The 23,517-nt window shown below is 43.2% G+C and overlaps 1 protein-coding gene across 2 annotated transcripts in view; it reads left to right on the forward strand.

Moving 5' to 3' along the window:
• Positions 1–20,933, forward strand: part of LOC311045729 (receptor-type tyrosine-protein phosphatase mu) — a 227,676-nt gene extending 206,743 nt beyond the window's left edge. For both annotated transcript variants that reach the window (XM_084057748.1, XM_084057749.1), the window contains exons 27-35: positions 1,011–1,165; positions 1,597–1,732; positions 5,017–5,166; positions 6,110–6,283; positions 7,480–7,611; positions 11,870–11,995; positions 15,528–15,691; positions 17,309–17,444; positions 19,896–20,933. In XM_084057748.1, coding sequence (XP_083913874.1) covers positions 1,011–1,165; positions 1,597–1,732; positions 5,017–5,166; positions 6,110–6,283; positions 7,480–7,611; positions 11,870–11,995; positions 15,528–15,691; positions 17,309–17,444; positions 19,896–19,949 — 1,227 coding nt within the window. In that variant the 3' untranslated portion in view covers positions 19,950–20,933. The remainder of the gene's footprint in view (positions 1–1,010; positions 1,166–1,596; positions 1,733–5,016; positions 5,167–6,109; positions 6,284–7,479; positions 7,612–11,869; positions 11,996–15,527; positions 15,692–17,308; positions 17,445–19,895) is intronic.
• The last annotated feature ends 2,584 nt before the right edge of the window (positions 20,934–23,517 follow it).

The raw sequence follows: 23,517 nt of genomic DNA on the forward strand, positions 1-23,517 counted from the left end.
GTGCTGTTCATCGTGTGATAAAGTATAATAGGGCTTAAGTGTTTAACTGCTTTATCTCGCTGAGCTTTGCTAGCGTGGGTGGCCCACTGGAGAGAAAGTCTGTCCCGTTAATCAAAAGGTTCTCATAACAGCCCAATTTGTGTCATTAGCTATGTTATTATGTCCTTGAATGGGCAAAACAATTCTGAGATTTACTGTATGAATAAAATACCGATGTCACATTTATGAGAGGTGGGACAGGTTGGTCTCGTAACAAAAGGTCACAGATGGTCTCTGTAAAAGCCGTGGCTCCTGACAATGCGGGGAAATGTTTCAGGATCATATGAATGATAAACTGGATAGATATGCACCATAAGCAGGAAGACTGACCTATAGTGGTTATGGTCCTGTAACTGAATAATAACCGGTTCAATCCCCAGTGTGTGACCACCGACAACCATCCATATTATTGTCGAACCTTCCAGAGCAAAAATACTGCTTCCATTGTGTGTTCAATATCTATCTTGCTCATTTTTGCTATTTTTGAAATAGGGCTGAAGTGGTGAAACTAAAAGGGAATTATCCTCTGGCTATTTGCATTCAGGCAACACATTTATTCAGAGATACTTACAATGAGAGCCAGTGGAACAAATTTCCATTCCTAGACGGCCAAACGTTACAAGCAACCAATAAGCGTGGAGTGCAAGGGTCAGTGTCACCATGTCCAGATGGCAACCTTGTGGCTTGATGCTTGACGGAGTGGGGCTTGTGGGCCTTGCTACAGAAATAACAGCTAGGGAGCCTTGAATACTCTGTGTTTACAATAGATAATTGAATCTTTGCTCACCCAAGTCTAGAGTGCATTCAATCCGACCGTGTGTTTGCTATGTAGCACAGAACTCTCAACCTTCATCTGTACACTTTGTACAGAAGAAGTTAGACTTCATTGGTTTTCTTACCCTTCCTCTGCCTTTTCCCTCTTTATCTATCTCTCTTATCGTGTGGAAACTGTCAACTCGGCCGTTCCGCAGAGAGGGGCACATGAGATTCGAGAGATCCGACAGTTCCACTTCACAGGCTGGCCGGACCACGGTGTACCCTACCACGCCACGGGCCTGCTGGGCTTCATTAGGAGAGTCAAGTCCAAAACCCTGACCAACGCCGGTCCCATGGTGGTACACTGCAGGTTGGCATGCACTCTCTGTCTTGCCCTCTGCGGATACACTAACTGCATGGTCTGGTTTCATAGTGAGTTCTCTAAAAGTCAGACAGTGTCGGTTTGGAAAGTTTATGAAATAATAATAACAGTATAGAAAGGAAAAGAAAAAAGACCTGAGCTCGTCATTAAATCCAATTTTCATGCCACAGCAAACCTGATATTATTCCTTTGAGCTCGTACATGTCAGTTTTGAGGAAGTGTCTTTGTTTTGACAGATATCGATTGAACTACCCAAGGTCATACGAATAGTGCACCTGTCCTGAATCCTATTTTACGGAGAACCAACTTTTTTATGCATGTTCTACTTCAAATGTCAATTACCCCTAATAAAAAACAAAGGTTTCCATGTCCCTGGGGCGTTTTTCTAAACCGTCTGATCTCTGATGGCTTCCCTACAGTGCCGGGGCGGGCCGAACGGGCTGCTTCATCGTGATCGACATCATGCTGGACATGGCGGAGAGAGAGGGCGTTGTGGACATTTATAACTGTGTGCGAGAGCTACGCTCGCGGAGGGTCAACATGGTCCAAACAGAGGTATAGTATGATGAGACAGAGGTAGAGTTTGATCAAACAGAGGTAGAGTTTGATAAAACAGAGAGGTGCAGTTTGATAAAACAGAGGTAGAGTTTGATAAAACAGAGGTAGAGTTTGATAAAACAGAGAGGTGCAGTTTGATAAAACAGAGGTACAGTTTGATAGGACAGAGGTACAGTTTGATAGGACAGAGGTACAGTTTGATAGGACAGAGGTACAGTTTGATAGGACAGAGGTACAGTTTGATAGGACAGAGGTACAGTTTGATAGGACAGAGGTTCACTGAAGGGGTCATCCATCCTGACTTGTCTCCAGGTACGCCGGTTGGAAATATCATGCTCCACATCCCAGACACACAGACACGCGTCCTTTCACAAATAAACACCAGATTGCACCAGGGAAGCCATTATTAGACCCACAGTCTTGTTTATGTTTAACACAGTGTAGTCATTCATGCCACATTTTTAAAGAAAAAATTATAATGACCGTTTCTTACAAAAGACTAAAAAAAGGAGCACACCCTAGCTATTTCGCAGGCTGCTGAGCTTGACGCACGGCAGAACTGGGACAATAGAAGTCATAATAAAGGCCTGTCAGAGTCTTGTTAAACGAGAGCATTTAGCTCACATCGACGGATGAAAAGAAAAAACCCTCCCCTGCCCGTCCACTGCTGCCAACTTTAGACGGTGCGGGCTGCCGAAGGACTTTTTGCGCTTTTCTGAACACGGGCCATCTGGAGGCATCCGTAGTCCCACTGAATGCATCATTTCACCGTAATTCCTTTTAAATCACAGGCGCCATTGGACTTAATGGGCAAATGTTTCATCGTTGACGTGCGAACTGGGATTTGAGTAACTGGAGACCAAATGTTGTTCACCCTGAGTCACTCTCCTCTCCGAGTTCAGTGACCTTCAAAGTGTGTGTGTGTGTGTGTGTGTGTGTGTGTGTGTGTGTGTGTGTGTGTGTGTGTGTGTGTGTGTGTGTGTGTGTGTGTGTGTGTGTGTGTGTGTGTGTGTGTGTGTGTGTGAGAGAGTGCGCGCATGCGTGTGTGTGTGTGTGTGTGAGAGAGAGTGCGCGTGCGCGCATGTGTGTGTGTGTGTGTGTGTGTGTGTGTGTGTTTTTGCCCTCGCAGGTGTTCTAGCTAGCTGGCACAGCTCCTTGCCCTGCGGTCATACACTCCAGCGCAGTCTGCAGACATGAAAAGCCTTGTTTATTTTTTTAACATAATATGTACTGTTTCATCGCTTCGTGCATTTCGTCCGATTTGACTGTTCAATACCCGGGGCACACAGCTGACCTGGGCAGGTATAGACTAGAGCCAGTCCCAGGTCAGACGTTCACACCGTACAGGCGAGGAGAACGGGCCTCATCTCACGGCCTGGCATAATGCCATCCGGCAAAAGCAGTGACCCCTGTGCCAAGTGTGCGGATTTTGGTCCAAAGTGACAAGGGAGCATCGTCGGAAAATGTCACTTCAGAATGGATATACATCAAGCCTAGAGCCGTCTCTGGGCCGTCTGTCTGTCATCATGACATTAAGGCATGAATAGAAATGTCATCTTTACAGTGGAGAATTCCTCCGAGATCATGATGATGATGATGATGATGACTACAATGATGGTGATAAACGTGATGAAAATATTGGTAGTGGCAGCAAGGAAATTGAGAAGTAATTTTGTTTGACATGTGTCTATATGACTAACACTTGTGAATAAATAGACATTTGGGAAACATTAGCTGGTCGTTGATGCACAGGGATTCCGGTTAACCCTTTCAGCTGGTAGAATTCACACATACTCCACAGTCTACAGCAGCCAGAGCAGGACAAACTTATAGCTACTAGTGGTCATTTGCACAGCGAGAGGAAGTGCAGCGCAGAGGTGTTTCAACCAAGGGGCAAGGCTTGGATATTTACTATGAGGCCAACACGGAAGCTTATGAATGGCCAGAGTGGCGCTGTTTTACCCTGCGCCGACCTGAAGTGTCAGAAAGAATTTATTTTAGCGCAAGTGAATGGGTTTTTGACAAACTTTAGACTAGATTTTCTTACCGTAATAAAAATTGTCATAAATTCTATATGCTTCCAGTTGCTAGTTTAAAGTCTCCTTTCAATCATCATGATATGCGTTTTGCTAAATTATGGTCCCATTTATTCTAAAATTGACGATAAAGTAGGCTATGCTCCAGGAGGGGCGGGATGATTTGATTGACAACCTACACAACCAATAGCATTCATTCCCCGCCCCCGCTCTTGATTGACAAGCTACCCAACCAATAGCATTTTTGGGGGTGTTTTCCGGTTCGCTGGTCACGTGTCTGGTCTCAACCAATAGCGTTTGAGTTCCGGACGTGGCCAACTGTATATATTAACGATGGAGGAATGCATGTTCCTGAACTATCGGCTTCATTTTCGTTCTGTAGAAAGCAGGGGAGTGGCTTTGTCCATTCTTTTTTACAGTCTATGGTTTCAACTAGGAGTCGCACCCGACTTTGACAACATGCTTTAGGAAGGAGGGCAGAAAAGCAACGTGCGTGCACAAACATATTGGTCAGTTACATCTCAATGAAACCCTCATGAGCCCATAATACTGGAAATATTGCACAATATTGCAGCCATATTTGGGCATAGAAATAACCTAGGCCTATATGGTTAATTTATGCATGTAATAAGATGGGTGTATGACGTGTATGACACTATTTTTGTCTTGATTAGAAATTGATCATTCAAAATATGCTCCTCATTGACTTACATTGTACGGTGAAACAGCTCTCAAAGTCACTCTTTTAGCACGTAAACAAACGCAAACAAAGCTGATTCAGACAATATAGAACATCACAATACCTGGTAGTGTTTTTTTTTTTATATAGTCAAATGTCAACTTCCTGTTGATTTTGCTATTTTTATTAGTAAAAAAAACTAGGACTGGATCCGTGGATCCGGATATTCAAATGGTAAACATGGTAAACATTTTTATTTAAAAAACAAACTGGGCACTGGGTTTTGTGATGTTCTGTATTGTCTGAATGAGCTTTGTTTGTGTTGGTTCATGGAGCTAAAAGAGTGACTTTGAGAGAACTGTTTCACTGTACAATGCAAGTCAATGAGGAGCACATTTTGAATGATCAATGTCTAATCAATAGTATTAACCATGTATTTCCATCTTTGGAGTTACATCATGGCAAGGTAACTACAGTACACAACCCAGACCTCTACCAAGGTGATTAACTGAGGACGCTCAGCGTGTCTTGTTATATTCCCGCATTAAGGATGTGATTTTTTTCAGGAACAGTACGTGTTCATCCATGACGCCATCCTGGAGGCGTGCCTCTGCGGTGACACCACCATTCCAGCCAGTCAGCTTCGCTCGGTGTACTACGACATGAACCGACTGGACCCTCAGACCAACTCCAGCCCCATCAAAGAAGAGTTCAGAGTGTGTACAGTATGCCAGACTTTTGCCCCCCCCCCCACACCCACACACACACACACACACGCTTTTTTCTCTCACAAGTTTTATACTTCTTTGAAATACTTAAAGGAGAATTTTGGACTAAGTTTTTCTTACCTTTTCTATGATATTATGATATCTTAGGATGAATGGTACAGTAGAAAAATTTCATAACTCCATCCCGGGTCCGCCACAGCTTAAAACGTGCGCGGATAGGCCTTGCGTTAGATCACATATTTTAATAGCTTTTTATTTTTATTTTATTTTTTAGATCTGACGTTCATATTGACAGAACACTATGCAACCAAAAAAAAATCTAAATCTCGCTAGACGAGATTGAAATCTCGAGATTTCAATCTCGTCTAGCGAGACTTATGTTTGTGATCTAACGCAAGGCCTATCCGCGCACGTTTTAAGCTGTGGCGGACCCAGGATGGAGTTATGAAAATGTTCTACTGTACCATTCATCCTAAGATATCATAACATCATAGAAAAGGTAAGAAAAACTTAGTCCAAAATTCTCCTTTAACTTTAAAATTGAAGGCATTTGGGGCTCTGATGGGGCTAAAACCTCGCCCCACGTTGGAGCTGTAAGTCAAGATAATGCCATAGATCACTGACCTCATAGATGACTGACGTCACAAGCTGACCATTACGAAGTCCGAGAGCCACATCGGAGCCGCATGTTGATCCCCAGATCCCCGCCATTAGATTATTGAGCGAGTAACGTCTGCAATAGGCCCCTCAAGATAAGTCACTCTGGATAAGGAGCACATCGTCTCTGTCGGGTGGAAACCTCATACTGTATGCTAAAACTGTTACTTTTCAGGAAGATATGGAGATAAGAGGCTTCTGCCCGACACCAACGACATCTCAACGCCTCCTATTTTTAACTGTTGTTTCTCCCTCTGCTTCCTGTGTTATCTAGACTCTGAACATGGTGACCCCCACGCTGAGAGTGGAGGACTGCAGCATCGCCCTGCTGCCCAGGAACCACGAGAAGAACCGCTGTATGGACGTCCTGCCCCCAGACCGGTGCCTTCCCTTCCTCATCACCATAGACGGAGAGAGCTCCAACTACATCAACGCTGCCCTTATGGATGTAGGATTTTTTCTCTATTAGACTACCAGTCCATTAAAACCGGGAACGTATCCGTGTAACCACTTTAACCATTACTTTATACTTTGGGCTATTCAAAAATAGCAGATCTACAAGCTCATAGTGCGGCACAGAGTGCCGCGCTATCACAGAGGCACAGAGTGCCGCGCTATCACAGAGGCACAGAGTGCCGCGCTATCACAGAGGCACAGAGTATATATATATATATATATATGCTATTTTTTAAATAGAAACAGGGGACTAGCTGTTGGAAATAATAATAATTCTTATTATTATGATACAACTTTTGTATAGCACTTTTCAAAAACAAGTTTATAAAGTGCTTTACAGATATAACAACAAAAAAGTGCAAGTAAAAATATTTGCAATAGGAGCATAGAAGAGACAATGAAAGGATCTGAGAATAAAAGCAATAGTCTGGCTGTCTATTCATCAAAGCAGAGAAGAAAAACTCTAGTTGAAAGCCATTTTTATGAAAAAAGTTATTTTTTTTAATCGTTGTAAAAGGAGTATTGTTCACCTTGAAATAGCGTTTCAAGCAGGCTTGACAGTTTCAATTGTATTCTCCCTTCTTGAATTCCTTGATTTGTGAAACATGCAGCTATTCATTCCTAAATGTCTGCGTGAGCATCCAGAAAAACACATATTTGGAAGTAGAGAACAAATAAACATGAATCATGTATGCCACAGCTCGTGGCAAGGTCTACGAAACAAGCTCCCGGCTCAGCTGTGGTCCAGGTTTGGGGTCAGAAGGTAATGGAGACCGTAGACTGTGAGTCAGACAGACCACGGCACAGCTAAACCCCTCGGCCAGCCCGAGGCAAGCCGACAAGCGGCCAGAAGGCACATTAGAAGCCCAGCGTCCTAATGCACTTCCCAAAAGACACGGAAGCTCCATTAGAAAACAGCGCTCGGTAACAAACAGGTCAAATGATGGAGGTCATTTCTGAAACATCCTGAGGTTTATTCTCAGCAAGGCCAGCGGACTGAAATAGAAAATACATTATGTGCATTCAGCGGTGACTTTTAAATGTATTCTCTTGTTTTTTGAATGTCTGTCTGTGTGTCTGCATCTATCTTTCTCTCCCTCTATCTCTCTCTGGCTGTATATTATTCTCGGTGCTCCTCTCTCCAGCTCACTCTCTGAATGTGTCTTATTTCTTTTTTTTGTCCATCAGAGTTATAAGCAGCCCTCTGCGTTCATAGTGACCCAGCACCCGCTGCCGAACACGGTGAAGGACTTCTGGAGACTGGTCCTGGATTACCACTGCACCTCCATAGTCATGCTCAACGACGTCGACCCTGCGCAGGTAAACCCGACCTGGTATACACGCGTACGCACACATCCTGCATATATATACATACATACAGTACATACGCACACGGTTGGATTGGGACATGATATATTTACCAGAAATGTAAGAATTCAAATTCTCGTGCCCACTGGACATATACATGTAGGATCCTTAAGCCTTCATTTCGTACCAGTGTCGCACGCCGAAAATAACCAATCTACAAGCTCACACCGTGTCGCATCATACAGTACAGTCCAAAGGCCACCAGCCCACCAATGGCAATGGCTTGCTGGGTAAAGAACCCCAGCCTCTGTATGCAATGCACACATGCACACACTAAGACTACACAGTCACGCAGGCACATGCATACTATGAAAAAGAAAACCCATCAGCTTCACCCTGATTTATTGCTACTTTGCCGACTTCTTGTCAACACAGTATCCCTAAGGTAGGTTAATCTGACATGATAAGATGACGGAATTGTGTTATTTTAGTGAAGGCATTTTAAGAATAAAAGGCGCTTTGACAGGAATGGGACAAGTCCTTCGCTATTGTTGATTTTCGTCAGCCCTACCCATAGTCCCATGCCTATATTTCTGTGAGGACACTGATTGGGCCGGGCTGTTTTTGGCACGGATAATGATTTCCCCATGGCTTCGACACCAGATGGATAATAGAACCCCCAAAATAAGATGCCACAAGGGGCAGCATTTTCCACATAAACTACACACATAAATCGTACTACAGTATGTAATACATACTGTATATGGTGTGCATGTATTGGTTTATGTGTGCACGCGCATGCACACCAACATACTTTCAAGCTGAGATAAGTGAACTACCATGCAACACACACACGCGTGCATTCGCACGCACGCACGCAACACACTCGCGCACGCAACACACACACACACACACACACACACACACACACACACACACACAAACCCCCAGAGAGAAGAATATCCTAAGAAATGGCCTCCCAAACCGATAACATATTATGAAGTACTCCCTTTCATCAGAGCTCTGTATCTAATAAAGTCACACAAGGGCACAGTGTGTGAATTAGATTCAGGGGAAGAAAAAAAAGATTGCTTTGTGTGTTCCTGTATAAGTCCTTATTCCTGCACAGACAGACAGAGAGAGAGAGAGAGAGATGGGAGAGAAATAAGGAGCAGCAGTCTATATGTGGAATGAGTTACGAAGCCGTTGGAAGGAAGGAGGGAAGAGAGAGAGGAGTTGCCATGAAACGGCGTCAGACGGATAGGCAGGCCTGTGGAGGAGGAGGCGCTCCTGGTTTCTCAGCCTCAGGCTCTGTCATAACACCCAGGGATCAAAGCCTGAAGCCGGGCTGCTCTTCCCCACCAAATCCCCTTTCCCCCGGTGACTGTCTCGCTGACGTGACTGGCTGGCTGGCTGGCTGGCTGGCTGAATGGATAGATGGAGAGATGGATAGATGGATGGATGGATGAGCCTTTTCATTCAATATTCTCACTGTAGCCAGCCAAGGCAGCAGCACAGGTGGAGAGGGAGAGAGGGAGAGAGGGAGGTTATAGCAGACAAGGGAGGTAGAGATTCACTCTCTCCTCCACCAGCATCTTTGTTTTGTTTTTGCTTTTTTTTGTTTGTTGCATCTGTGGAACTTGGCGATGGGCTCTCAAAGGAAGCGAGTGTTTGTGTGTGTGCAATGCATGTGTTTGTTTACACATGCACACACAGTGTGTGTGTGTGTGTGTGTGTGTGTGTGTGTGTGTGTGTGTGTGTGTGTGTGTGTGTGTGTGTGTGTGTGTGTGTGTGTGTGTGTGTGTGTGTGGGTGTGCACGAAAGTGTGCATGCATGCAGGTGTGGAGAGGGGCACGGCTAGAACCCCTGGGCCCCCCCTGCCACCTGGGCTACCGGGTCCCCTTACTCCCCTAACAATATTAGTTAAACTGACACCTTGTACAAGCATTTTTAATAATGTTGCAATTTCTTTGCAGTTTTTAAAATGCAATATTAGAGCACCGAAGTCTGACTTCATTTACACATCCTGCCTGGGTCACGTATTCTTTTCTCCCCATTCTGAATTCCCATAGACGTGTTTAATATCGCGTCATATAAGAACTGTGTTCCAAAAATACAAATGACCCCGGCGGTTTGACTCATATGGATATGAAGTATCAACTGATGGTGATAAAATGCTAACGTTACCTTCGCCGAATTAATACATTTTTTGCCAGAAACAGACTATATCAAATATGAGTGACTGACTTTCGTAAACGATACAGAGCCACCTCCCTGACAATATCGCCGGGACAATTTGTTTATTTTTGCACCACAATTCTTATATACTGTAAGACGAAGATGACCCAATGTTATTCTCCATAAAGAAATTACTTCCGTAAAGTTCACTCTATTACAACAATGTTTTAACATTGTTGCAATTGTTACAACACCTGTTGCAACATTTAACCCCGCTGAGCCGGATTGGTCCCTTGAAGTAGCATGAAACATCCTGAAATGATTCTATCCAATCATTACTTGTGTGGTGTGGTGTAGCAGTTGTTTAACAACCAAATAGCCAATTACAACGTGCCTGTCCCTCTGGGTTGCGGGATCTAAACACTAAACAGCCGCCGCGTCCCTCCTGGTTATGGGATCGATGTCACTCGCAAACACATCTCTGTGCAAGTTGTTTGTACTAGCGACAAGCGGCAAGATGCTACACGGTGCACCTTTTAAAAGACACAAGGAACTGGATGAAAAATTTGGTGTTCTTGCCATCGGCGAGCTTCACCGATGCCAAGTATTTTAGCCTTGCCGTGTTCCAGGGCCCTCCTGTCTCGGCCCTCTGAATCATTCAGGGTCCGCTCCCTCACGGTGCCCCTGGCAGTGAAGTCTTGAGCCTGTCTGAGTCCATGTGTGCATACCGTATGTCCTTGCATGGCTGCACAGCGAAATCCAGGAGTGTTACTTAACACTCTGGATTGTGCTGCCGTGTGCGTGCTTGCTTGCTTACTTGCATTCCACAGAGGCAGCGTTAACTATGCGAGTATGTTGTTTCTGTGTATGGTTCACGTAACCTTCATTTCACTAGCCCTGCTCCTACACACTATGTAACCCCCCCCCCCCCCCCCTCTCTTCATGAGTTCCATTAGTGTTGCGTTGGTCTGATTTAACCACATGAACCCTAGTGTCCCTATTCTGGGCATGTCATGTGTAGTAATAGGCAAACATTTGGCGAAAAACAGCTAATCTACAAGCTAATCTTGGCAAATAGATTTGGTGTAGAGGGGAAAAAGGTTTTACGGCTAATTTACGCTTTTCCAAAAAATCTACTGTGCGACACATTGCTCTACAAACTCACTGGCACTTTTTTTTCCAGTTGAAAATGCGTAATTTTTGTCGAGCGGAGCGTGCCATGACACTTAATGTTGCCTTTAGCGTCCTGTGATGTGTGACTGTGCTCTGCAGGTGGATGTTTTTAACTGGGTTTGTCCTCCTGAGGCGAGCGGGAAACGGGGGAGATTTTTCGACGCTCTTAGGAGAGGGTCCCTGGGGCTTGCCGCTCTCCCTGCACTGTTTCAAAGCTTTTGCCAAAGCAAAGTCAATAATACACCAAGGGCATGAGTGAGAGCTTTTTAAAAAGCCGCTTTTGATCACACAGTCTTTCACATAGAGTGATTTTCCCCAGGACTGAAATAAAAGCAGAGAAAAAAAGAAATATCTGATTTATGTTTGAAAACTAAGAGCAGCCAAGGATTTTTGACCAAACATTTCTCTGTTTGACATTCTGGGAAGACAAAACAAAGGGGCTCCTTCAATTAGCAAAAGTCTCTCATTCTTACAGTATGTGTTGGTTTTGAAGTGTGTTCAAACGTAAGGAAAAAATATATACCGCTTTTCCTTCCATATCATAGATCAATGCTTGACATTGAATTCAGAGTCAACCTCTCCATCTCAAGCACTTTACTGCTCTCTCCTGACCCTGAATAAAATATAGACGGTGTCTTTGAATCCCCCAAATGCTCTTAAGTAATGATCTTAAAGAGATGAAACCCTTGTCACTGGTTTCAGTTGAACTGTGAAACTGTTTGGTAGAAGGAATCCCAACTAGCGGATCAACTTACCTCCTCTCTGTTTTTTTTCTCTCCATCTCTCTCGCTTTCTCTGTGTCTGTGTGTGTGCACATGTGTCTGTGTCTTTGTGTATATGTGTGAATATGTACGTGGGTACCCGTGTGCGTGCGTGTGTGTGCTGTATGTATGTTTGTGTCCGTGCCTGTTCGTTTTAGTTGTGTCCACAGTACTGGCCGGAGAACGGCGTCCACCGCCACGGACCCATCCAGGTGGAGTTTGTCTCGGCCGACCTGGAGGAGGACATCATCAGCAGAATATTCCGCATCTACAACGCCGCTCGGGTATGTTGCACGCGCCGACAGAGAATTCACGCTGTTTATTAGATTATATAGTTGTTGTTTTCGACCACTTTCACCCTGGTGTCCTTCATTTGGGCATGTTATTGACAAAAACTAATGTTAAAAATATTCTTGTCAATATTTACGAAAATGTAAAAAAAATCCCCACAATTCCAAACATTTAATATATTAAAAAAATAACTAAAATAGCCCATAACGTATTGCATCGCAATGTGTTGTGAGCTTGCAGACCGACTTTTTTTATTTTTGCTGTGTGACACCATCGTATGACTAAAAGATAAAATAGGTGCTTAAGTGGTTTAATTTGTGACATTGTAAGTCCTAATCCGTCACATACCTCAGTTGCATGTCATGGCCTCCCCTAGCCTTCACTCTCCATTGTCCTGCACGCTGCAAAGTTAAAATTCCCTTCACATGGATGTGGAGTTTATTAATAGGCTACATCAAAGCCCTCTTTCATGACTTTGTGAGCCCAGCAGCTATGGCGAGGAAGGGTCATTCTATTCCTGATATGGTCCATCCATCCATCCATTTCACAATGGATGGACAAAAGTATTACTGTCCAAGTCTCAGCCGAGTTCATACAGAACTGTAACCTGTAACGTTTGAACGTTACGGGCTATTGGAGACTGAATTCACCCCTCTGAAAAATGTATGAACTCGTCTGAACTGAATTAAACCGAGCGAATGGTATTGTAGGTTCCTCTAACCCGGTGGGTTTCAATCTTTTTGTGCCCAAGGCTCACCAAAGGGCAAGTCAAAATCTAAAGGCACACCTGTATTCATATTTGTGCAAAACAGCCTCTATAAACACGTGTTATAGTCCTTAGCAATCTGTAAATATATTTTTCAATTTGCTGAAAAGTTGACAAACAACTGTTTTACTCAAGAAATATTCATTAACAAAGTAATTATGTAATTTTTTTGAAAATTTGTAAAAATGACTACTGCATATTCAAGTATTGGGAAATGAGTGCGCACAAAGTACTAATTTAGTAAACTAAAAGATGATTCCTAACTGTTTGTTTAGTTGTATAAATTGTAACAATAATGTGTGGTTGTCACAGAATTCCAAGGCACCCCTGGGAACCCCGTCTGAAAAGCATGAATGTGGTCTGATTTAAAATCCCGCCAATCGCAGTTGAAAGGTCGTGCCCTGAGGCAGCCTTAGCTGCTTTAAGCACCTTAACCTCAGCAGACTGAGCTGACGTGAGGTTATCAACAGTATAAATCACACCTCAAACTGACCACCAAAACGAAACAACGAATACAAATCTGGAATCTTTGGCCCGCAGGGGCATTAGGATAGTCTATTGAAATTAAATGAAATACAGAGGGGCTGCTTAGAATTCTGTGCCCTGTGATGACATGCAGTATCCCACCCACCGGACCCCCAACTGTTCATCATCCAATAATAAAATCTATAAACTGTGGTTGACCCGAGCAATATATATATCGGTCTGGCCGATATATCAACCATTATTTGACTTTTTTGATGACACCGGTATTGAGATTTGTGTCCCGGGTTTTAACCACTTTCAACCTGGCATCCCTATATGTCAAAATGTCACAATGCGTCGCGATGGGATGTGTTGAAAGCTTGTAGATTCATTGGCTATTTTTGAAGAGTAGTTGTTAAATAAATACAAAAATCTGTTTATGTGTGTATTCTGTGTAATTCATATTCCATATTCAAAATGTTCAAATTGATTAAAAAATGTTGCACTTTTTGACAAAATATCGGCCAAAACATTGGTGATCGGTGGTCTAGACCAGGGGTCTTCAACAGGGGGTCCGGGACCCCTAGGGGGTCCTCAGAGTTACTACAGGGGGTCACCCAAATCTTTGTGCGATATGATTATTTGTTTTTACCTTAACCACTTGAACCCTAGCATCCCTTTTCTGAGGAGAACTTTAGCCAAAAATAGCAGATCTACAAGCTCACAACGCCTCGCGCTGCGAGGCGTTGTGAGCTTGTAGATCGGCTATTTTTTGGCAAAGAGTTATAGGTGCAGAGGGAAAAAAGAGCAGCAAAAGTTTATCTGAAACACAATTTTATACAATATAGAGGGGGTCCCTGCTTCATCTCTCTCTCAGCTAGGGGGTCCTTGGCCTGAAAACGTTGAAGACCCCTGCTCTAAACTGTATAGTCCATTTGAGGGCCTTCTGTCGACGCAGAACCATCTCAATTCTCCTCCCCTCCCTCATTCTGCGAGATGAAATATAAGATATTAAGCCTGTTAAGTGAAGCGCAGCGCTATATCAAACCAGATCATCGACAAGTGTTATTGATAGTTGGCGTGTGTCTGCGTGATGAATAGACAGAGTCTGTATCTTTGATTGCCTGTCTGTCCGTCCCTGGGACTAACAGTAGTCATCTATCAAGCTGTCGATCAGCACCCATCTATCAACTCAACGCATCTCTGCAATTACTTGTCGCTGTTATCTCTCCCTTGTCCTGCTTGTTGTCACCATGTCGGGCTTAGTCCTGTATCTGTGTGTTTGTATGTGTGTGTGCGTGTGTGTGTGTGTGTGTGTGTGTGTGTGTGTGTGTGTGTGTGTGTGTGTGCGTGTGCGTGTGCGTGTTTGTAATAAAGGCACATGTCACCAAGACTCACACCAATCTCACATCGCCCGAAACAGCACAGCACCTTTCCAGACACCCCTCCTAGCAAAAAATAAATTTCTCCGTTGCATTAAAGCTACTGTACTGACATTTTTTGAGAACATTCTGTGTTATAGACTACGTTAATACAATATAATTAGCACATCTGCTGCGGTTGGAGGCGGTCTCCCTACTCCTTCACTGAGGAATTTAGACCCCGGTGTCAGGTATAGGACACCTGGTTGACAAGTAGTACGGCCTGAAGCTCATCAGCGCAATAACTGTATATCCACTAGCCAAGTTTTTTTGTCTGTCATGAGGGAGATGCGGGTTCAAATCCCATGTGTCACAGTTAACTCTTTCACTGACAGACTTATTTCTGGCTGCGTTTGCCCACTGCCAGCAAAACATTTTTTCATTTAAACTGGTCACAGAAAATGTATATCAAATATTTACATAGTGTATCTGCTATTTCTCTTTTTTTTGAGTAGCCAAATACATCTAAAATGACACAGATGTGTTCACGGTCTTAATGGATTAAATGGATAAGTATCCAGGCCCAAACCTGCACTGGCAGATGCTTCTGGGAACATACTGTATAGATTTCATCTCAATAAGATGCGTTACACTAAACCAGTGGTTCTTCAGGGCCCACTTGAAAATGTCTTAAGTGTTCACATCCCACCCATCTCACCACCCATCTGACCACTTAACACGGCGGCCATTCGGCGGGTTAAGTGGCCGCCGGATGGATATTTTTTTTTCCACAGTATTATTATTATTGTATTAAATATGGTTATCTCTCTCTCTCTCTCTCTCTCTCTCTCTCTCTCTCTCTCTCTCTCTCCCTCTCCCTCTCCCTCTCCCTCTCCCTCTCTCTCTCTCTCTCTCTCTCTCTCTCTCTTCCAGCCTCAGGATGGCTACCGGATGGTGCAGCAGTTCCAGTTCTTGGGCTGGCCCATGTACAGGGACACGCCCATGTCCAAGCGCTCCTTCCTGAAGCTCATCAGACAGGTGGACAAGTGGCAGGAGGAGTACGACGGCGGGGAAGGACGCACCGTGGTTCACTGTCTGTACGTTTATACACACACACACACACACACACACACACACACACACACACACACACACGCATACGCATACGCACACGCCGAGCGGCCCACTGGCATCCATTGTATTTTACACACAGTAAAATCCTCAGTGGTCATGTAACCACCCCAGCCTCTATATTCGGGGGGGGGGACTTTAGCCCAAAATGACAGATCTAGCTTATAGATCTGCTATTTTTGGCGAGATGTGTCCAAGTACAGAACCAACTCAGGTCCAGTTTAATAAAAGTCCAGAGGGTTATCAGTGGATAACTCCAAAAGTGTACAAATGTAACCACAGTTGGTAAACTTTGTACACTTTTAAATGATCACTGAAGATTTTACTGTGCAGTAACTCTCTAAATTAGGGTGCGTTCACACCAGATGTGACCTTTTTTTTTTAGCAACGCGATTCAGTCAGTGAAGACACATCAAGAAAATATTTTTTTGTCAAGAGCCACGCAATGTGTGTGTGTGTGTGTGTGTGTGTGTGTGTGTGTGTGTGTGCGCGGAATTATGGCTTCAAGCTAGTGTCATGTCCAGTGTGACCCCGGGCGCTCAACCAACAGTGACTTTCTCATTGTGTGCTGCCAATTCGCAGTCGCCAAAGCACTCGCACCGAAACCGACAACAGTGGCGTTCCTTGTCGCTGAGTCCAGCTTTATATTTGAGGAAGTGGACCGCTGAGGAGATAGTGTGGAAGTGATCTATGAACGCGCGGCAACAGAGTGATCTGCCTCCCGCGATTTCATGCAACATGCTTATTTTTATCGCACCCTGTCCTGTGTGAATGTACCGTGCCACTTTCACTCCAAGCTCTCCGTTGTGTTCCAACTGTCTGTCTGTCTGTCTGTCAGTTACTGTGAAACAAACAGCGGAGCATACTGTCTGTCAGTTACACTGAAACCAATGCCATAGCGCACTGGGCTGTGTGAGTAACCACACTCCCCCAACACTCAGTCCCAACATCATGACTTCTGTCTGCACGTCTCCCAAAATGTCCATGATGGAAACTCCACACAGCAGATCTGCTGTCTGCAAGTTACTCACAAACTCACTTTGAGTGCTCAAGATGCTCTCCCCAATCCACGAGCATGCTGATGGGAATTATTAAAGAAGAAACATCCCCACCTAGTGGCTCAGAAAGTGTACTACTATCAAAGGAGTGGATCTTTTCATTCACATTTGCCTTTACTCTGTTTTATACGGAGGCTAGCCGTCTATAAGAGGGTCTGTCTTTGTGTCTGTGTGTTTGTCTCGCAAACCACCGGCCCTATCAGTGCCAAATTGCTTGTGCTGCACTGCCAGTAGGCTAACTTAGTACTTCCACTAATGTGTTTTCACATAATTATGTTTTATACTATTTAACTTAGATTTTTTATAATGGAAGTCTATCTATTCAGTTAGTCTTTTTTCCCCTTCTTTTTCACACCTATTTTTCTAGGACGCAGCTTTAATTATAATTAAAACTTAGGGCAGCTAGAATTGATTCCTAGTTGTACGCCAGCTCTCTGTCTGCAGTTGTTTAGCGCAGTAGAAAATCCTCAGTCTACCCACTCAGCACTAACACTTGGCTGGTTGCGTGATGCTGTGTAACCACAGGAACGGCGGGGGTCGCAGCGGGACGTTCTGTGCCATCAGCATCGTGTGTGAGATGCTGCAGCACCAGCGCTCCGTGGACGTGTTCCACGCCGTCAAGACGCTGAGGAACAACAAACCCAACATGGTCGACCTACTGGTGAGCTTCTTTTTTTCTTTTCTTTTTTTTTTACATTATTGATCTACAAGCTCACAAAACGTAGCAATTTGCTCCTTACGTCCAACTAGCAATAGAGAGAAATTGGGCCTCTTCTTACTTCTTTCAAGGAAGAGGCCCAATTTCTTTCCAATATGGCTGCTGTGCATAGAGTCCATTTGCCAGAGGGGTGGCACTAAAGTAAAGGCCATGGGGTCACCAATATCAGTACTGCCAATTAGATTATGAGATTATTCTGGGTGAAATGGTGTAGTTGAATTTGATATTTTGACCTGAGGGTGGCGCTAGGGGATATGTCATGGTGTCACTCAAATAGTAGGGGTTCAACTTCCAGGGAGCATGAATACACTCAGCAATTTGTTTGCCATTCGTTTTGTGATAACTTGCGTGCAAGTGGAAAGTTTGATCTAAAAATGGCGCTAGAGCAAAGGCTATGGGGTCACCAAAATGACATGACGGTGAATCCATTCGTTTTTGAGATCCAATCCAATCCACTTTATTTGTATAGCACATTTTAAACTAAAGGTTTCCAAAGTGCTGCACAGAAAATCAAAAACCAAATACACTGGGTAAGCTAAAACACAGAAAAACATCAGCAAAAACACACAGCAAAATAAGAAACAAAATAAACAACAAAAGGAGACACATCACTGAAAAATACAAGACGCAGCAGCGTCAGCAGACAGCGAAACAAAACATAGACCATAGAAACTCTCAAACGGGATCGAAAGCCAAGGTATAAAGGTGGGACTTAAGGCGAGATTTAAAAGTCTCGATTGTTGGGGGGACAGTTTGATATGGGGGGGGGAGCGCATTCCGTAATGTGGGGGCTACGACTGAGATGTGTTGTTTGAGACCAAGGCAGTGAAGTGAAGTAGATGGACTGACCGGCCAATAGCCATCCTTAAAGCCCTGCTGACAGCGGGGCTAAAAGCTTCAAATACCATCAGATGGCAGTCTGATCAGCTATTAGCCTACATTGTCCGCTGAGGGCTGCGTTCACAGTTCTCAGTCTTCTACTTGGTCGACCAGTCACCAGAAATCCATTGATTTTCTATGGAGCTGAGCCGCCTGTCGATGCTACACGGGTGACTGGCCCACGAAAAAAGTTGTCCGCTTTTCTTTTTAACTTTTTTGGTGGGCATTGCACATCAGAACAACAGCCGATCAGACTTTGTGTATGCCTCACCACGTCCCTATCGACATAACAGTTCTGTGGATAACAGTTGCACGTATTGGCAGTGACCAGAATGGAGGACAATCTTTCTAACAAAGGTACACCGGGGCTGGAACCTTTTTAACACTGCCCACAGTCACCGAGGGTTCAGCGACTTGTCAACCAAATTAATGGCTGTGAATGCAGCATTAGGTGCTTTACACATACCGATGATTTCCCTTGAAGAATTTGTCCTGTACTTTGGTACTAAAGTCAATACGAACGCCACAGTTTCGTGAGTCAGACGATGCGAGACCTACAAATACGTGTGGTGACATCTAAATTCAATGTTCTGGGTTGAACTGGGTGGAAACTATCTGGGGGGTAAAAAATACAAAAAACTGCACTGCAGAACCAATGCAAATACTTCAGTGAGGCCCATCATACTGGGATGGTTGATTGATAGATTGAATACTTAATTGACAGTTTGCAAATAGTACAGTGGTACGATTATACAATGATGCTAAAAGGATAACACAAAAAGCCATAAGGGCTTGTTTGCATTATGGTCCCCTGTATCCTGGTGATATGATTGTTTACAAAGCAGTGCACGTAGGTTTGTTTTGTGGCTATTCTCACCCATATATTACGTATCGGTAGACAGAGATGTCTGGTCGTCAGGTATAGAGTGTCAAATGTCAATGTAGTACATCCACAACTTTAACCGTTTGCAGACTTATACCTGCTTTTCACAACATAGAAGTACTCTACAGCATTGGTTCTCAAAGTCGGTTCTGGGGACCCCCAGGGGTCCTTGAGGGGGTTCCAGGGGGTCCCCAGATAAATGATGGATAGTTAGGAACCAAATGAAATGGACCCTTATGTGTTTGGAACTCTGAGAGTGTGCACATGGAACCAAATGGACCCTTACGGGTCCATTTGTTTCCATGTGTACCCTCTCAGAGTTATGGTGGTCCGTGGTCTAACACAGGGGTTCTCAAAGTGGGGTCCAGGGACCCCCATGGCCCTATATATATCAGCTATAATTCCAAAACATCTTGACATTCTTTGAAAATGTTGGAATATTTTTGAAAATGTTCAGACCTCAAATCTTGTATGGGGGGTCCAATATTCATCTTTTCAGATGGGGGTCCGCGGCCAAATACACATTAATTTAGGGGTCCTTGATATGAAAAAGTTTGAGAACCACTGCTCTACAGTATAATGAGGAAACAGTCAGTACGGTAACATCCGTTTTTTGTTTTTCCTTTTCCCAGGACCAGTACAAATTCTGCTATGAAGTGGCACTGGAGTACTTGAACTCTGGGTAACAAGAAGTGGCCAAAACCTGTGTCCAGGAGAACTTTATCAAAGATGTAAGGTTTTGGGGACGATGCTGAAGACTGCAGTTCACACTGTGTGTCTGTCTGCGTCTATTTTGTCACCATTTAAACCCAACGGAAGGCACGCAGCACGCGCACAAACACACACAGTACCTGACTCTCTTGACCAGCTGTCTTGTTGTTATTGATCATCCGTTGCCTGATTTATACTCATGTCGTGCGCCGTGCCACACACTGAAAATAGCCGATCGACGCGTCTGCCGAAGATAGCCGATCGACGAGTTCGTCACTCGGCTATTTTCGTCGCACGATGCCCCGTGCGCAACTAAGTATAACTCCGGCTTATGGCTCTAGATGGGAAAAGGCCGTAATTGTACGTACCATGTTAATATTTCAGCCAGTGATGGTCAGTGTACCAGCTGAGGACCCCCAACGGGAACAAACATTTTTTTCCTCTGCAGTGAGTTGTCTCCTCTCTGGATCCCTCTCTCTCTCTCTCTGTCTCTCTCTCTCTCTCTCTCTCTCTCTCTCTCTCTCTCTCTCTCTCTCTCTCTCTGTCTCTCTGTCGCCTGTGGTTTTTGCCTTGATCCTCAATGGACGACAAGCATTAATTATTTTCAATGGAATGCGATAACGCTGTACGTAATGTAACGTGTTTCATTTTTACTCTCTCTCTCTCAATCATGTTTTTGAATAATGTCGTCATTATGAAGGGTTCCTTCAAAGCAGGACCCAAAGCCTAAATGTTATTAAATGTCCTGTACAATGATGACGTCAAGATTAATATTATTATTATTATTATTATTATTATTGCATCAGATATTGGGGACAGCTGACACAGTCTACATTCGCTTACCTTATTTCCTGTACAGGGATCCAAAGCTTTATTTGCACTTCCATTTGATTCTCGTTGTGCATATTGTACATATTTCTGTAGATTATTTATTCATGGTATGTACTTTTTGTGACTCTGGGTAAGTGACAATCATATGTTTTATGGGTTTGTTGATTTTATGAATTGTATTGTGTGCTTTTTTTGGTCATCTTGTATGATGAATCAGTTCCATTGTAAAATAAATATATAAAGTATCTACAATATAAACATTGGATCTATGTAAATTATGTGTCTCTTTCTGTGTGGGCTGGGCTGTGACAGTTGATATTATAGTGACATCTATTGCCAAGTCTTGGTATAGCAGAAACATTTTCTTGACTACTTTTTTTTTTTTTGCTTTTGATATCACAAAAAGGTAGAGATGAACAGCCTAGACCTCTGATTTTGGCATCAAGGTGACTCTTTTATTCATGTATTTATTTCAATAATTCACAGATTTGTCTCGGCAGAACCTTTCATTATTTAGGCCCTATGTCAGAAAAAAGTAAACAGTGTAACCCAATTTTTTTATAACGCCGTTGAGGTTTATGTTCATCTGTCCTTCTCTAGAGAAACAATACAAATTAAAACATGTTTTTATTTATTTTTGCAACAGTCTAATGCTACGCTACACATGCAGAGAACGGATGGCTGTATGAAATTGATTTGGTCCCCACTCTTTCACTCTCTCACAGTATATTTGCACATACGTGAAAGTTGTCCACCGCATTTCACCCATCCTAAGAGCAGTGAGCAGCCGTTGGCGCGTAGCGCCCGGGGAGCAGTTAGGGGTTAAGTGTCATGCTCAGTTTGACACTTTGACACTTTGCTGAGGGCTTGAATCAAACCTGGGACCTTTGCCTTCCCAGGCGGGGGGGCTCTCTAACCATTCAGCTATGGCCTCCCTGATAAGACTACAATGGATGGATGCTGAGTTTCTGTAGCAGATAGCTGCATATCGTTGCTGTCGGGCATAAAACTCTAATCTCCATATCTTAACTTTTTGTGTTCTGCTTCGTAAATGAATGCCCTACTTGGTCATACTACAGCGTCACACAAAAGGATCAAAAGCAGCAGTTCTGCAAACTCGAAATGAGGCGTGAAGCGAGTCAAGCGACGCGTTTACTTGTCGATCTGATACTACTTTTTTTTTTTATCCTGAAAAGCAACAATTTTGGACATACTGTATGAGGTTTCCACCCGACAAAGACAATATGCATTAGGCAATGATACAGTGTTTCAGTATTCTTACACAACAAGAAACCCATAGCATAGACCATTAACTAGCCAGTAGCCCAGTACCATGATTTTACACTAAGTATTAATCCCATAATTGCTTACACAATACACACTCAACAGAAATGTTGCTGAATAGCACTAACAGTGGTTATTTAATAATAATAATAATAATAATAATAATAATAATAATAATAATAATAATGTAATAATAATCCTTGTAGGGGAACCTCTTTATATTAGAAGTATTAGCAAAAATGCATTGTGTTAATTCAACATTGAAAAGTATGTGCATTTCAGTTGGATAGTTGAATTATGGAATAGACTGAGTTTGGAGGTACAACAAAGTCAAAATATGAATCACTTCAAGAAGGCATATAAAAATGTCATATTTAAGAGGTATTTGGTTGAGGAGGGGCCATGTTGACCTATTGCGTCCTGGCATCCCTGTAGATAGAGTATCTACTAGTAGGGTTGGTTTTATTTTATTTTATCTCTGTTATTACTGCGGTTATTTTTATTGCTCTGTTTTTATGTTTTCTTTTTTACATGCAGTGGAGATGTTTAGGTTGTGAATACATTTAGAAAAAAATGTGAAAATTACTAGTGAAAAAGAGGGTAGGAGTTTATAAGTTTTACACTTCATCCTACTCCTTTTCGGACATTGTTGTTGTTGTTGTTTTTCTTCTGTTTTGTATTCTATTTGTCTTTTTTTTTTAAATAATGTTCGAAATAAAATTCATTCATTCATTCATTCATTCATTCATTCATTCAGAAGTGGCTAAAATAAGCAGATGAACCAGTAGAAAACTTCTAAAAAACCATACAGGGCATCATATTTTCTTTATGCATGCAGTATAAACTGTATATAGCAACCATGTGTGTGTGTGTGTGTGTGTGTGTGTGTGTGTGTGTGTGTGTGTGTGTGTGTGTGTGTGTGTGTGTGTGTGTGTGTGTGTGTGTGTGTGTGTGTGTGTGTGTGTGTGTGTGTGTGTGTGTGTGTGTGTGTGTCCACAGCCATCACAGCCATCAAGTAAAAGGCTTAAAACTTGAAATAGTAAATGGTTATTATTATGATAGTAAATGGCCTGTTAGATGGCAGCTGCACTTCTCATCATAACTGCTGTACAGTGCCGGCTGGGAATTCTATGTCAGGATCAAAATGAATTATATATAACTACATGATCACCACATATGTTACACACACGTCCAAGTCTATTAAAAATGGCACTGTGCACTAAAACAGCTGTAATTGAACATGGGGTTCATGTTTATAATTTCATTCCAACAGGCTGATCAAACACCTGCCCTTGAGGTCAAGATACTGGCAAAATCTAAAAATGCAAAACTGTGGCATTGTAAAAATAGAATGAAGTCAAAAGCATTATCGTGCTTATTACTTGTTGAGAATTTAGCAAATTATCTTATTTCTACTGTAATAGGCAA

The sequence above is a fragment of the Gymnoscopelus microlampas genome, assembly GCF_963454915.1.
Source record: "Gymnoscopelus microlampas genome assembly, chromosome: 5".
NCBI classification, from domain to species: domain Eukaryota; kingdom Metazoa; phylum Chordata; class Actinopteri; order Myctophiformes; family Myctophidae; genus Gymnoscopelus; species Gymnoscopelus microlampas.